This window comes from Mandrillus leucophaeus, unplaced genomic scaffold (assembly GCF_000951045.1).
Source record: "Mandrillus leucophaeus isolate KB7577 unplaced genomic scaffold, Mleu.le_1.0 Scaffold805, whole genome shotgun sequence".
Taxonomy (NCBI): Eukaryota; Metazoa; Chordata; class Mammalia; order Primates; family Cercopithecidae; genus Mandrillus; species Mandrillus leucophaeus.
The window spans coordinates 912,659-928,202 of record NW_012108753.1 but is presented as its reverse complement, the minus strand read 5'-3'; the positions used below and the strand labels follow the sequence as shown (position 1 = coordinate 928,202).

The following is a 15,544-nucleotide window of genomic DNA, read 5'->3' as shown; positions in this document are numbered from 1 at the left end:
ACCTACATGATCTTGGCACGGTGGAGGTTTATTTGAGGAAGACACATTCTGTGGCTCAAGATTTTCAGAATTTTACAGAGGCATAATTTACAATGGCAAAGTGCTTAACGCTGTCAGATAACAAAACTAAGGCTCAGAATAAATAATAAATTAACAAGAGCAGAACTCAAGTCTCCTATTTCAAATCCCTCAGCAGAGTACTATGTTTTTGATAGGCTGTAAGTAAATATTAATTTATTATTTTTCTCAGGATGGGAGTAATGTAAAGAAAGGCACAGTTAGCTTTAAGCCAAGCCCCCAAGCTGGGTGTGAATATCCATTATGTCCCCTTCCCTGGGGTAAGGCCAGCTGCTTCCTGTCCTTGTAAGTCACCAAAAGTTTTACTGCTCTTTCCAGGACGTGTTCCAAAAGAAGAATTGAGCACACAGTCTTTGGAGCCAGTATCCCTGGGAGATCCAAGTAAGTTAATTGACAACTAGAAACCCACGGTGTCTTTGACATCTGAACTGCTCTCTCCTCTCTTCCCACTCACTCCCACTCAAACCTGCCTCTCTCCTACCATGGATCTATTTATCTCCTCTCTTTTGACACCTTGTTCTAAGGGGAAAAGGAAGCTTTTGAAGGATATAAACTGTCTATGTGCATGAGGGGGAGAGGATCAAGATGTTTTAATATCACTATGGCAACAGGGTGAAGAATGGGATGGAACAGAAAGACAAGGAAGGATGAAAGGAGGAGATGGGCAGGTTGGCAGGGGCAACTGTCTAGTGCAAATGATGGTGGCCAGAGCTCAGAGTTGGAAGTGGAAATGAAGATAAATGGGCATATTCAAGAGATACAGAGAAGGAAGAATCTATAGGATTGAAGGCAGAGGTTTGAGAGAGGGAGCAGTTAAAGATGAGCTGAGCAACTAGGTAAATGGTACTACAATGAGGAACACCGGGGATGGAGCAGGTTTATATCTATCATCTTCTTCGAGACATTTGATCTGGTAGAGAGAAGACTACCCAGATCTGACATTCAGAAGGAACAGCCCAATCAGAAATTTAGAGTTGTAAGACAATGAGCTATAGTTCAAAACTGAGGCTATGAGAACAGAAAATGTGACTTAGGGAGATAGAGTAAAGTAAGAAGAAACACAAGACTTAAGCCTGAAGAACCACACTAGGTGGAGGATAAACCACCTGAGGATATCAGAACGGAAGAACCAGAGAAAAATAAGGAAAATGAGAACGGTATAGTAGTAGCCTACGAGGTATGGAAAGAAAGCACCTGCAAATTCCTCTAGAAAGTCACTACTAGTCAGTCACCAATGGACAATGAGGCTCAACCTTGCTGCATATGAGAATCACCTGAAGACATGCCCACCTTCCTGCCTCATACCTACTGTATCAGGTTCTCCCTAGACCTTGCTACCCAAAGTGTGGTCTGGAGACCAGCAGCATCAGCATCACTAGGGAGCTTGTTAGAAACACAGAATCTCAGGCTCCACCCCAGACCTGCTGGTTCTACAGTGATTGATTCCTTTGCACATTTACCCTTGAGAAGCACTGTCCAGAGTGAATCCCAGGAGTCTTCATTTGTTGAAGCTGCATTAGCAACCCTGATACGTACATGACTCTGATATGTATCCAGAGTTAAGAAACACTGGCCTGATGTATTGGACAACACAAAGCATTAATCTATAAAATTGTACCATGTTGAAGGAAACTAGAGCAATTAAATAAATTGGTAGATTGATTCCCCTAGATCCTATATCTTACTTTCTCTTCCTTGACTTTCAACCTCTGACCTCTTCTGTAGCCATAATAAATTGCTCACACTGAACATTGCATAACCCAATTCTACCTGTTAGCATTGATGTTGGCATCTTCAGATCAGAATGTTTTCATCTCCATATAAGAAAGCCATGGGTCTCAGACAAAACATGCACTGAGCTGGAACCACTGTCATTTAAAAGAGGAGCAAAGATAACCCTGGTATCAGCCATCAGGCTAGTGAGTAAAGAGAATTAAGCAATAGAGAAACAGCTCACCTTCTTAAGACCTAATTATGAGATGAACGTGTTAATCCTGAACGCAATTCAAGATGTAAGAAATAAGGAGGAAAAACTGCCTGTGAGGAATCAAAATAGATGCTACAATATCCATGTACTTTATTCATGTAAAAAGAAAATTCCCTTTGGCCCTTATTCTAATTAACAATTGTTCCCAAAAAATACTTTATTCCAAAAGGCATATTGAACTAATCTACTGACATCTGGAAGGGAAACCCCACCTCAGGAGTACTTCTGCAACTTTACTGTGCACAGGAATCACCTGGGGATCTTGTTAAAATGCAGATCTGACTCTATAGGTTTGGGTGGAGCCTGAGAGTCTAGCAAACTGTAGGTGCTAGTGGGCGGCAAGCCCTAAAGAACTCCACTGCCACCTGCTGGCAACAATTCACACTGCAAGCCCAGCCAGAAAAAAAATGAGTTGGCCTTCCTTGGGAATCAACAATATGACAAACTACATATGAGAATCACATGCTGCTTTTCCTTTGCTTTACCCAAGGTTTTAGTGGCATCTTTAAACTCTGCTTCTGGACTTTATTTGCCTCTTTCATTCTTCATCTCAAGATCATGCTTGGGTATAGGCAGTTTGGGGGCAGCAAAGGACAAGGGAAGCCAACTGCAAAGGATGAATTGGTAGGCACTGAACAGGCAGGACGACAGGAGGTAAAAGCTTTTCTTTTGAGATTTGTTACTGAGCCAAGGTACAAACAGGTGCCCTGATTCTAGATGGAGCAAAGTCAGCCAGTCCCAGATGGGTCCCTCTCGTCTCCTACTTCCCTGGTTTTGATTGCCATGTAACACTGCAAGATAATAAAACACATTCTCAGGTATAACTTTTCTCATAATCACAGTTCTGCTGTAGCACTCAGCAATAAATATTTCTCATCAATTCTTCTGCTCAAAACTTTGTCAACTCATGTTCATTTATTGCTTTCCTCTTTAAAACGATGTTTTTAAACTAGCAACAACCCTCTCCACCTACAGAGCTTCTCCTCCAGCCCCATGGCAACAATGCACCGTAGAGAATGTGGGTGGTTGTGTGCAGATCAGAGAGGTGCAGGCCTGTCTGCCCGCTGCTCCCCACCCCCGACGGGCAGTGCCCCAGTGTTCTCTTGGATACACCAGCCTAGAAATTTCCAACTTTACTCTCTCTTTTTCTTTTTTCTTTTGAGACGGAGCCTTGCTGTGTCTCCCAGGCTGGAGTGCAGTGGTGCGATCTTGGCTCACTGCAAGCTCCACGCCCCGGGTTCACACCATTCTCCTGCCTCGGCTTCCCGAGTAGCTGGGACTACAGGCACCCACCACCACGCCCGGCTAATTTTTTGTATTTTTAGTAGAGATGGGGTTTCACCGTGTTAGCCAGGATGGTCTTGATCTCCTGACTTTGTGATCCACCCACCTTGACCTCCCGAAGTGCTAGGATTACAGGCGTGAGCCACCATGCCCGGCCTTCTTTTTTTTTCCCCCGTATGGAGATCTGTTTTGAAACATTTTTGTCTTCTAAACTGCAACTGTTAAATAATTTATTTTTCACTTTTTACTAATCAAAAGGATCTATAGCTCCCAATAAGAACCTCTTATCAGCATTGAATAGTCAGTTTTATCATACTGAGATGATATCATTCCTGTCTACAGCAAAGAAAACACTAATTTCCATTAGCCTGTGTGGGTTTTCACTAGTTCCTTTTGATGTTTGAAAGGGTGAAAAGAGCTTGCAGCCCATCCATCCCTTTACCTCTCTTATAACCTTCATAGTGATCCACAGAGATCCAGAGATCCTAAGCCAGAATAACTATCCTAGTCTTCATCACAACTAAAAGAAAGAAAGAAAAATCTCTAAGATAGCTACAAACAAGGACTGACATCCTATACATATATGTGGATAATTTCTTTGGTTGCCACGCCCAGGGAAATGAAGGAGAATATTGATATCAATTTCTTATTCTATAATTCCTGCCCTCCCTCAGTGCTGGCCTTGCAGATCTCTCACACCTTATAAAAATCCAACACTTGTTTCTAAAAAGTTAGGGTGAGAGCAAAAAGCCACACACTCTTGAGACTCAGTCTTGATGAATTCTCACAACGGGGAGTCTGCACTTAGAAGATCTGAGCCTAGGCAACCATTGACAGCCTTCCCAAGCTTGGCTAGGACGTCGCTGCTTCTGAAACCCGTAATTGTGGCAGATACGTAGAGTTTTAAACAGTTATGGAAATAAGGACTAGCCCAAGTGTCCAAGTTCCCTGGTGCTCAGGGAAACCCCTGTGGGATGTAAATAAATATACCCTGCATCTTACTACCTTTTTTTCCATTTCTTTTCATTTCTCAGGGGGCTCTGATGAAGCAGGAGGAACAAGAGGATGCCCAGGTAAATGCAGTGAGAGATCATGAGAATCATAGTCTTTTTCCATTCCGCAGACTGCAAAATTGACTTGTCGTTTTTAATTGATGGGAGCACCAGCATTGGCAAACGGCGATTCCGAATCCAGAAGCAGCTCCTGGCTGGTGTTGCCCAAGCTCTTGACATTGGCCCTGCCGGTCCACTGATGGGTGTTGTCCAGTATGGGTAAGTGCAGTTAATGTTCTGAATCCAGAAAGGAAGTCATGCCATGTGCTTAATTTTATGCCACAAATATTACCAACATGTTCTTGAGCACAGATTTGTTCTCTTCCCTAATGCAAATGTAAATGAAAAAACCTGAAGCAATCCAGATGCCATTTAAGAAATCTGTGGCTTCCTGAAGGAAAGGACAGATTAAAAAACACTTGTAACTAGATGGCATTTGCACTCAAGAGTATTTATTTGTCTGGAAAATAGGAGAGATGGGTGTGAGTGTTAACTCAGCCACTAACAAGCTATGTGGCCTTGGGCTAGGCCTTCACCTCTCTGATTGTCAGTTTCCTTATCTGTAAATCAAGAAGGTTGGATCTGCTTTCAACCCTGACTATTAGAGCATTTGTTTGAGGGACTCCACCCTGTGCTACAACCTATCCACCTGTAGGTTAGACACCTAGAGAACATGGTGCTTTAGGTTGTATCTTCTCTTTTCTCCAAATAACCTTAGGCCCCTGCACTGGTAATGGAAAAACCCACCAGGCAATGGGGAAGAATGGGTGGGAAGAGAGATGGCCCCCGTCAGTCAGCTGAGCACCTAGATGACTTTCCCCAACCTGTTCTATTATTTTACTTAGGGTAGAAATTGAGGGCTCATGTTGACACCAGTCTCAGTCTTTTATTTGGCGGGAATAAATCACTCTTATTTCAGCTATGAATAGGTTTGTCACTGAAACAGATATACAGATATTGATAATAAACAATCAAAAGAACAAGCGTGCATAATCTTAAATTTATACACACATCTTAAATAGGTAGCCTTTTGACCAAGAATCATTGAGGGCAGGATGGGTATCATGCCTCCTACAAAGGACCAGTGGGTTTGGAAGGGGCAATGGAAGTGGAAACCATCATAACCTTTGGTGCCTATTGCTCAGAAGCTGAGGTCACAGCTTACTCACCCTCCTGAAAAGAAAAACTATCCATACCTGACAATACCTACGGGGTCTCCAGTGCCTTCAGATGTTTCATTTTAGCCAAGGTTGTTCTATCAAAGAGACTAGAATATTTATTTTTGAGTTGACAAGAGAAATAAATAAAAATGCTTTATTTTCATAAGAACCTACGACATTTGTGTTTTTAGAATTTAATTCCAATTACCCATTTAGTACTACCTTCTATTCCTGTCAGGAAAAATTAGTAGATGAGTTAACTGGGACTTGTATGTAATCAGACTCAATTAGATAAAAATAACCAATGGCTCCAGATATCACCTCTCAATGTCAGGTGATCTATCTTGAAGTTTTTGAATTGAAATAAGAAAAGTGGGATTTTGGGGAGTATTTTTGGTTTCAAAATGCCAGCCCATTTTCATTCCTGTGTTACTTTTTACAGACAACCAATGGATGGCAGGTTTTACTAGAGAGGAAACGTAAGCGTTTTAACGCCAGATGTCCTTAGTCAATTTTACTGGGGGCCTCAAAGCTTGGTGTGTTACCTTGCATTAAAAATGGCTGCTTTAAAAGCTTGTATATACCAAGGTTTATAGTATAATATGAAAATAAGGTGATAAATATGTCAGGGAAAAGAAAAATGGCATGAGAATAGTGTTGCTGATGAGAGCATGGATTAGAGAACAAATGTAGCAGGGAAGGAAGAAAAATAAAGACGCCTTCCCCCAAAACATTTTCCCCACATATTCCTAATGTGATCACCATTCACAAGCAAGAGTTTACCTCATGCTTTTCAATTTTACTTTCTAAAAAAATCCCTTGTGTCTGACTTTTTCCCAGGATTCTTATTAATTTGTAGCACTTAGGGAAATGTGTGTGTTTTCCACTGGTTTATGCTCACATAAGCTAATCCATCATCTTCACCCTCCCCTGGCAACAGGGTGGAGTGGAAAGCGCAATGAACCGCTGACAGGTGATCTGAATTCAGGCCTTAGCTCCTCTGTGTGACCTTAAGCCAGTCACTTAACCTTTCCTTGTAAGTGCTGCCATCTGTGTAGCACAAGGGTCAGACCAGATGATTTATCAGGGCTCTGCCAGCCCTGGCATCCTGTAATTCAGTGACCGGCTCTATATTCAGAAGACATCCAGTAAATGAATGTGGGACTAACAGACCAGATAGCTGCCTCTCCTTTCCTTGCAGTCTTAGGGTCCTGAGGAGGTGGGGTGATCAATGATGAATTGATGTGTTGCACAGAGGTGATACATCCATCCGTGGAACGTGGGAAACCAAATGAGAGGGCGGCCTGAGAAGGGTGTGATGAGGCTGAGGGGGAGACACATTTTTTCAGCAGAAACTGCTGTTGGTTTCACTTGTCCAGCTTCCTCTCCTGGGTGGTCCCCTTCAATCCCTGCTGTATGCATAAGTGCATACAGAGGAAGGGAGTGGCGCATCCTGGTGATTTGGGTTCTCATCAGATTCTAACGCCCTCTTTCCTCCCCCTTAAAATCATCCCTGCGCTCTTGGAATCACAGCCTGAGGCCTTGAGAGCACCTGATTCTACCTCTTTGTGTTGTAGTGAGGAAATGAGGCCCTACAAAGAAATGACCGCCTCATCAAGAACTAGCACTGAAAGGAGAGACTGAGGTTGAGAAGGACCTGGCCAAGGGAGGAGGGCTCCAGAGCTCAGAACTGCTCCTTCCCTCCCCTCTCCCCTCCGTTACCACTGCCCCTGGTCCACACAGCTTCCTGGAAGGTTCTTTCCCTGGGTTTTCCTTAGCAGAGCTGAGTCAGAATTTAGACTTTTAAATTTAGAACTTGAAAGACAAATTTAGAAGGTAAAAGACTCATACTAAATATTAACTGGAAAAAAGGTAAAGAAAAATATAAGACCTATAAAAATGATCTCATTTACAAAATGCAACACAACTTGACTCCTCAATCTCCTCAAAGACATTTTGGGTACAAGGAACAGAAAACCACTCCAGGTAGCCCAGGTGAAGGGAGATTCATGGAAAGGTGAGTGTTCACAGGACCGACGAGTCATTGGCCATCCCCTTCCGCACCTCTGCCTGCGTCTCTACGCCTCTCTGCCTGTCCATTCTGATCTTCTCTCAGCAGGCCAGCATCCTCTGCCAGGCTCTTGGTTTCTGCTCCTCCATAACTTCACTTTGCACTGGCTGAGTTCCTACCTCTGGTCCGGGCCCAACAGAAGTCTCAACCACTGTGGAACTGGGCAAGCACCCTCTCCCATGTTCCCCACCTGCAGGGCCCATAACCCACAATCATGTTAACCTGGCGGCAACCACAGCATTCCTACCACACTCATCACATCCCTCCAGGAATAGAGGCAGCTTCTGATGCAGAGTCAGAGAGGTTGACTGACTTTCCCAAGGACACGCAGCTAAATGCATGACTGGGGCAGAGGACAAATATTAGTCTTGGGTTAATCCCTAAAATGTCAAACAAAATTGTCTTGAAAGCAGAGATTCCGCTCATCTGCCAGGAAAATGTCTGATGATTGCTACTTTTCACCTCCTAAAGACTGAGACATTGTGTGTGGACAACAGGCCAAGGATCAAGCCCCTGTCTTGCACATGAATTCTAAGTTCAAATTATACAACCCAAAGGCTTATAATTGCACCTAATACCAACAGGAACACGGAAAGAGTCAATGAAAGAACAGTCAGGGCAAGCCATTAGGTGAACTCTAGTAACTAACACCTGGCCAAACACCTTGCATTTGAGCGGCAGCCCAGACCCACAGGTGCTAAATGTCTTCCAGACCTTCACTATACTTTCATTTCAGGCTCCAAAAAATGGAACATAAGTGCACACATTCTTTGTAATCAACCCTAGGATATCAAAATTGGAAACAGTTGTGAGATAAAGGAAACTGTTGGGTTTTTCTTCATTTGAAAATCAAATAGACTTACCTTGCTTATGAGTCTATAATAGCTGTCCTGTGGTTTAGCGAGTGGCTCTGAATTGGCCGCATCTCCTTAGTCTTCTCACTTCTCAGCCCACCCAACTTCAGCTCCTGGACTGAAGACTCGTGGTCATGCACTCAGCTGGGCAGAGCAGCTTCCATAGGTCGGCCGAGCCACCAAGTGCAGGACAGTCAGAGTTGAGGGGAAGAAGCAAAATGCCATGTCCAGTATGTTAGGCAAAATAATGACCCGAAAGTTGTCAATGTCCAAATCCCTGGAACCAGTGAATGTTTTACCTCACACAGCAGAAGGGACTTTGCAGATGTGGTTAAAGTTAACAAGTCTGAGATGGGGGATTCTCCTGCGTTATAGGGATGGTGCAGTGTAGCCACACGAGTCCTTAGAAGTGGAGAACCTTTCCCAGCTATTGTCAGTCAAAGGGAGGTATGACGATGGAAGCATAGTCGGAGAGATGTGGCATTGCTGGCTTTAAAGATGGAGGAAAGGGCCGTGAGCAAGAAGTGAAGGCATCCTCTAGAAGCTGGGAAGCACCAGGAAACGTATTCTCCCTGGAAGTCGTGGAGACCCACGTCGGACTTAGGACTTCTAGAACTCTCAACTAAGTGTGTGTTGTTTGAGCCAGCAAGTTTAGGATCATTCGTTACAACAGCAGTAGGAAGCTAATACAACTGGCAACGAGGACCACCCTGTCTCATTCTCTGAGTCTGCAGCCAAAAAAGAGGGAGGGGGAGTGGGAGGGGCTGGGGCATGAAATGCAGCTGGGATGGGGGCTGGCAGAGGTGAATCACAGCACTCACCCTCGGACTTCAGAGCAGGAAGGGGCTGTCTGGGCCTTGACTTCACGTTGGCATTACCTGGGGAGCTTTTTAAAATGCTGATGCCTGGGTCCCGCCTCAGACCTATTAAACCAGAATCTGGCAAGAGGATGAGGCCCAGAAGTTGCTATTTTAATCTGTAATTCTCAAGATCTCAGAACAGCTCCCTGTCACCTGCCTGGTCTGATTTTCCAGGGCCTAGTGCCCCTTGCAAAGACCCCACCATGCCACTTCTTTCCTCTCTGAGAGACAGGAAGGTGAGGCCCACAAGCCACACTCCTCAGGAACAGAGTCTCAAGGCCAAGTGAGCTGTGAATACAATTTGCCCAAGAATCGTAAGATTCTGAGGTTTCTCCTCTTCCTGCTATGCTTTTTCTTCCCTATCATGCAGGGCTCCTGGAGGCACATACAAACGACTGTGCTTGACTTCCACCCCTCCCCTTTCAGTTCTTCTCACACATCCACTGGCTTTATCTGGGGTCCCTGAGATCAGTCTCCCCCCAGAGAAGCAGATGGCCACCCTGATGCCCAATAGAACCACCTGGGAGCTCCTAGAACTCCAGACGCCCTGATCAAACTTCACATCAGTTAAATCAGATTTTCTGAGTGTGGAGCCCAGGTATCATTAGTTCTTCGAGTTCCCCAGCTGATTCTCTGCTGTGGCCAGATTAAAGGCCGGAATACTCCCATGGGCCTGTGCTGTCCTCCAGTGAAGCCCAGTCCCCCAGTGACCCCTGACCCCCACAGTGTCCAGTCCAGAGGGCTACGAGAGCGCCACCCTCTTCCCTTTCTCTGCCTTTCATTTCCCTTCTCTAGACTTCTTATTTATTTTCTTCCCTTCCTCTTATCACTGGAAGCCCCACTGCTGATTTCTATTATTGTTATTACTAAAGCATCCTCTAAGACATTGCTACTCCAAGTGTGATCCACAGTATCATCTGGGAGGCTGTGAGAAATGCAGAACCTCAGACCTCACTCGGGTTCTACAGAGTCAGACTCTACATTTTAACAAGATCCCCAGGTGATCAGATGCACATCTGAGCTTGGGAAGCTCTGTTGCCAAGATGCCCCACTTCCCCAGCACTCACGGAGCCCTGTGATGTGGTTGCAGATTAGCAGCTGGTGAGCCAGTTTGTTCAGGAGTGGCTCTCAGATCAGCAGATTGCACGTGATTCACATTTACTCCAGCAGGAAGAGGTTCGTGCAGCTCAATTTTCTACCCTTTTTAGTAGACGAGTGGAATTCTCATAGTTATTGCAGAAAAAAAAAATACTCACTTAAAAATGAAATTTGATTATAAGACCCTGCTCCCCCTTTTCTGATGCTGGGAAATGTGGAAAAGACCAGTTCCCATTCATTGAGGGCTAGTTGTGCAAAGGCCTTTAGCAGATTGGCCCAGACCACTGCACCCTGGGCTGGTCATAGCTGCTCTAGCAGAGCTCATACTGTCTGGGGGGATGGGGGCAGAATGATTGTCCATCTGAGCCAGGTAATACCCTCAAGGGACAAGTCTGCAGCCCCTGGCGTGTGACCTGAAACATCCTCCTGATCTTACAGGCATGGTCCATCTCATTGACTAAGTCCATAAAGCATCACATATTAGCTAGCAAAACAATCAAAAGGCTAAATAGTTATGTTATTTGACTGTAACCTTAAGTTGATGCCTTGTTTGAGAAAATAGTTCAGAAAAGTTCTTCTTGGAGGGAATTATGATTCGTTACTATTTCTCTACTGGCATAAAAATCCATTTGAGAGACTCATTCCGTGTGACTCCGTTTGTCATGGGGTAAACCAGTAGACCCCGGGGCTGAAACAGAATAGATGCTTTCGGACTGAAAGGGCCTCAGAAGGCTTCTAGAATCCAGAGCTTTACAATCCTTCCTGAGAATAAGAATCACCTGGATCTCCCAGCCCCGTGGATTTTCTTTCAAGGAGAGGACTGGTAACCTATATAGTTTAATAAGTGCCTTAGGTGAGTTTTATCATCAGGTAGGTCTGGAAACACTGATGACCCATCCAATTTCCCTGTCCCTAGCCCTCAAGCCTTCCTAAGAATCAAACACCTGTGCCCGTTTCTGACAGGTGTGTGTTTGTTTCTTAAACCCTTGTAGGGTAGCCATTTACTATTACACAAATTCCTCCTTTCTAGGCACAGCCAACTTCTGGCTCCCTATCATTCTTTTCATTGATCCTAGGTCTTCTTCCAAACACAGAACAATCTAAATTTTCTCTTTCAGCTATCAACCTCTACATTTTCTTATTTTCAAAGGAAATCTTTCATATTCCCTAGAAAAATATTTTGTGTTTGCATGTAATAAGAACCTGTAATAAAATTACAAATTAAAAGATTGTTTGTGTAAAAACTTAGTGGCATACTTCTTTGAACTTTTAAAATAGTCTCCAAATCTGAAGAGTAACCAGGCTAATCAGGCCATCAGCCTATATATCTGGGAAAAGGACACATATACTCTGGTCCTGAGACCTGTCACAGACTGCAGATTAATGATTTATTATTCATTATTATGATTAGAGTACAATTTAACACACATTTATTAAGTGTTTGCCATGTACTGAGCCCTCGGTCATTTGTGGAGGATCTGATGAAAAATTCATCTAAGTGGTTTGATTACATTTGCCTTTAATTCCCTTGGTGGATGGGCTCCATGCCTTTGCCCCTAATTGTAATTTTAGCAATCAGAAAGGGTTTCAGAGGTCCTCTGATGAAACCTTTCATTCTATTTAAATAAATAAATGTGATAGAGGTTCTGTTCTTTAGGACCTCACAATCCAGCCAGGGAGGCAATATCTTTAAAAGAAATACCATTTAAAACATTAGAAGCAGCTATTCGTTCATTATATGAGTAGCTCATCTGTATGCTTCTGAAGATGGATTCATCATCTGGGATGTAATAAAAGCAAGGGGTGGTCAATGTGGAGCTCAGAGGTAGAGTGTTCACTTCCACCGGGGATCGAACAGAGAGAAGAGAGAACATTTGAGTTTCCTTTCTTCCATTTGTTTATTCCGTAATTACCTATTTATTACCTCCTGGATGCTAAGCACTAGGGATTGGAAGCTAGGACAACGTGCTTGTTCTCAATAGGTTACAGTCGATCCTCATGATCTCTGGATTCTGTATTTGCAAATTTGCCTACTCCTTAAAATTTAAATTTATTTGTACCCTCAAATTTGTAACTCCAGGAACTTTTGCAGTCATTTATTGGATATGTATATAAGTGGGAAAAAAAAATGGAGTCACCTGATGCACATCTTCCCAGCTAAGGTCAAACCACACTCTGCCTTCATTTTATTTATTTTATTTTATTTTATTATTTTATTTTATTTTTTGCGACAGAGTTTCACTCTTGTTGCCCTGGCTGGATCTTGTTGCCCTGGCGTGATCTTGGCTCACTGTAACCTCCGCTTCCTGGGTTCAAGCGATTCTCCTGTCTTAGCCTCCCGAGTAGCTGGGATTACAGGCACGTGCCACCACGCCCGGATAATTTTTTTTGTATTTTTAGTACAGACGGGGTTTCATCATATTGATCAGGCTGGTCTCAAACTCCTGACCTCAGGTGATCCACCCGCCTCGGCCTCCCAAAGTGCTGGGATTACAGACATGAGCCACCGCGCCCAGCCCACTAGGCCTTCTTGTTTCAACTGTCTTCAAGTGTCCTTTTTGCAGTCTTTTTAGTGCCACATTTTTTGCATTTTTGTGCTTGTCTTTGGTGATTTTGCTATTTAAAATGGACTCCAAATGTAGTGCTAAAATGCTATCTAGCTTTCTTAAGTGCAAGAAGCTGGTTTGTGGCTTGCAGAGAAAACAAGTGTATTCAATTAGCTTTGTTCAGACATGAGTGACAGTGCTATTGGTTGTGAGTTCAGTGTTAATGAATCAATAATTTGGTACATTCAGAAAAAGAAGAGGAAATTTGCTAGTCTGTATATAAGTCCACTCCAGAAAGTACTGAAATAACATCTAAAGGGTGTGATGAAGCTATGGAAAAGAGGCTAAATTTACGAATTCATGAGATGATGACTGATTTAAAAAAAAAAAAAAAACCTTAATGGACAGCATTGTTGTAAGGCTAAAAGCCAAAGAAATTTATGGTCATGTTATCCAAATTCAGGAAAATGGTAAACCCTTCTCAGCAAATATCTTGTTATAAAGATATACTGCATATAATTAATTATTTGTAAGAAGCATATATTAAATTCAATGTCTTCAAAGAAAAACACATGTAAAACAAGGTTATGTATTGTTCTGTTCATGACAATGTTGTGACCAGAGGCTCCCAGGAACCAAACCTTGTATTTCCGTTGTGAGGAATGGCTCAGTACTTGCGAATTCGGTGCTCATGGCAACTGCAACTTTATAGAACATAACTGCCAAGAATAACAAGACTCAGCTGTGTATGTGGTCTAAGAAAGAGACAGGGAATCGACAATTGCTCTACAAAGTGATCAACATCAAGACAGCACCTTAATGATCAATATTAAGAATATCATGAACATGACTAAATGAAGAGGTTCAACATTAAATACTTTTTTCTGTAAAAACATTTTTTTTTTTCAGTTTGTTTGTTTGTTTTTGTTTGTTTGCCCAGGCTGATCTCCAACTCCTGGGCTCATGGGATCCTCCTGTCTTGGCCTCTCAAAGTGCTAGGATTACAGGTGTGAGCCACCATGCCTGGCCTGTAAAAACTTTTGAAAGGAACCTTTATATTTTTGCTTTTTAAAGTATGTGTCGATGAGCAACATTTAATTTGTGATTGGATACTATTTCTTGACAGTCACCAGACACCCTCAGGAAATCGTGCAAAGTGAGAAAATCTAGCCCACAAATCATTTTCAAATGTAATTCAGTTTTTATACATTAAAAATTTCACTATTAATGATTTACATTATAATTAATGTAAAAAGTTTATAAATGTTATGTTTGATAGGCAATTATGTATTTATTATTGTCAGTGTCAATTTTGCAATTTTTCATTTTGTAGCCAATTATTTTTTTGTTGTTTCAACCCTCTTTTTTTTTTTTTTTTTTTGCTCTAAAATGTTGATAACCCTTGGTCACCAGGGGAAGATCCAGACTTTAAGGACCCTGAAGCTTATACAGTTTGGGGGCCTCTTAAGACAAAGATCACAAAATCACAAATACTGTACACAATTAGACCTCTTGGAAGAGGCATTATAACTTCTTAATCTGCTTCTGTGAAACACTTAGAGCCAATTGGATAAAATATCCACCGCAGAAGCTGCCCTGGTTAAGACCAGGTAGGAGACTCTGGCAATATTCAGGAAAGAGATGAAAGCCCAAACTTGGGGATGGAAAGGATGGGAGAAATATGAGAGATAGTTAGAGGTAGGTCTGACAAGACGTGGTATTTGATGAGGAGAGTGTCAGGAACGCACACTGCTGGATGACTGAGTGAGTCAGAGAGGAAGGCAGATGGGGAGATGGGTGGTTGGGTGGATCAGGCTTGGAAGATAAATGACTTCAGGTTTGGAAGTATCTATGGAAGCCATTTTATGTATGTGTGAGGTTCAAGAAAGGGGACCAACCAGGGCACAGACAGCTTTTGGCACATGAATGGTCTCTGAGTCCTGGGAGTTGATGAAATCTCCCAGGGACGTGCATAAGCTAAGAAGAGATGCATGATGGGGCTAGCACCCTAGGGAACACCAAAGTGTAGAGGTTGAGAGATGCACAGAAATAGAACAAAGAAATGTTCATGCTGTTAAATGAGTACCTGTAGGCGCCACATATTATGCAAGGTGTAGGTTAGAGAAAGCTGAGTCAGGCAGAGAGGTTGTCAGCTGGGGCTGGGGGTAAGGGAGACGGGGTCGCTGAGCTTGGAGGGTGGGCACGATTGGGGCTTTTCAGATGAGGGAAGAAGTGAGCAAATGCACGAAGCTAGAAAAGTGGGAAAGGGTGAACAGTTCATTTTGATTAGAATATGGAACATCCTGAAAAAGAGGGAAAGAGAGAAAAAGAAAGAGAACATCCTTAACATGATAGTTGGAAATTAAATGATGGATGCTTTGAAAGCCAAAATACCAGGTTTAGCAATGGAAACTTCTGATGATTTTCAAGCAGGGGAATTTTGCGGGCAGAACTGAGGACCGAAGGGTCCTCTAGCAGATGGCCACAGAACTAATACTGCAGAGACCAGCACAGGGATTCTTAGAGGCAGCCAGAAGCATGGGGGCCGGCACTC

General features: G+C 43.1%; 1 protein-coding gene across 4 annotated transcripts in view; it reads left to right on the top strand.

The window, feature by feature from the left end:
- The window catches only part of VIT (vitrin), a 129,735-nt gene that overhangs the window by 97,064 nt on the left and 17,127 nt on the right, over positions 1-15,544 (top strand). For 3 of the 4 annotated variants that reach the window (XM_011967642.1, XM_011967640.1, XM_011967639.1), the window contains 2 exons: positions 397-459; positions 4,473-4,620. In XM_011967642.1, the coding sequence (XP_011823032.1) occupies positions 397-459; positions 4,473-4,620 (211 nt within the window). The remainder of the gene's footprint in view (positions 1-396; positions 460-4,472; positions 4,621-15,544) is intronic. The other variant, XM_011967641.1, reaches the window with a different exon arrangement.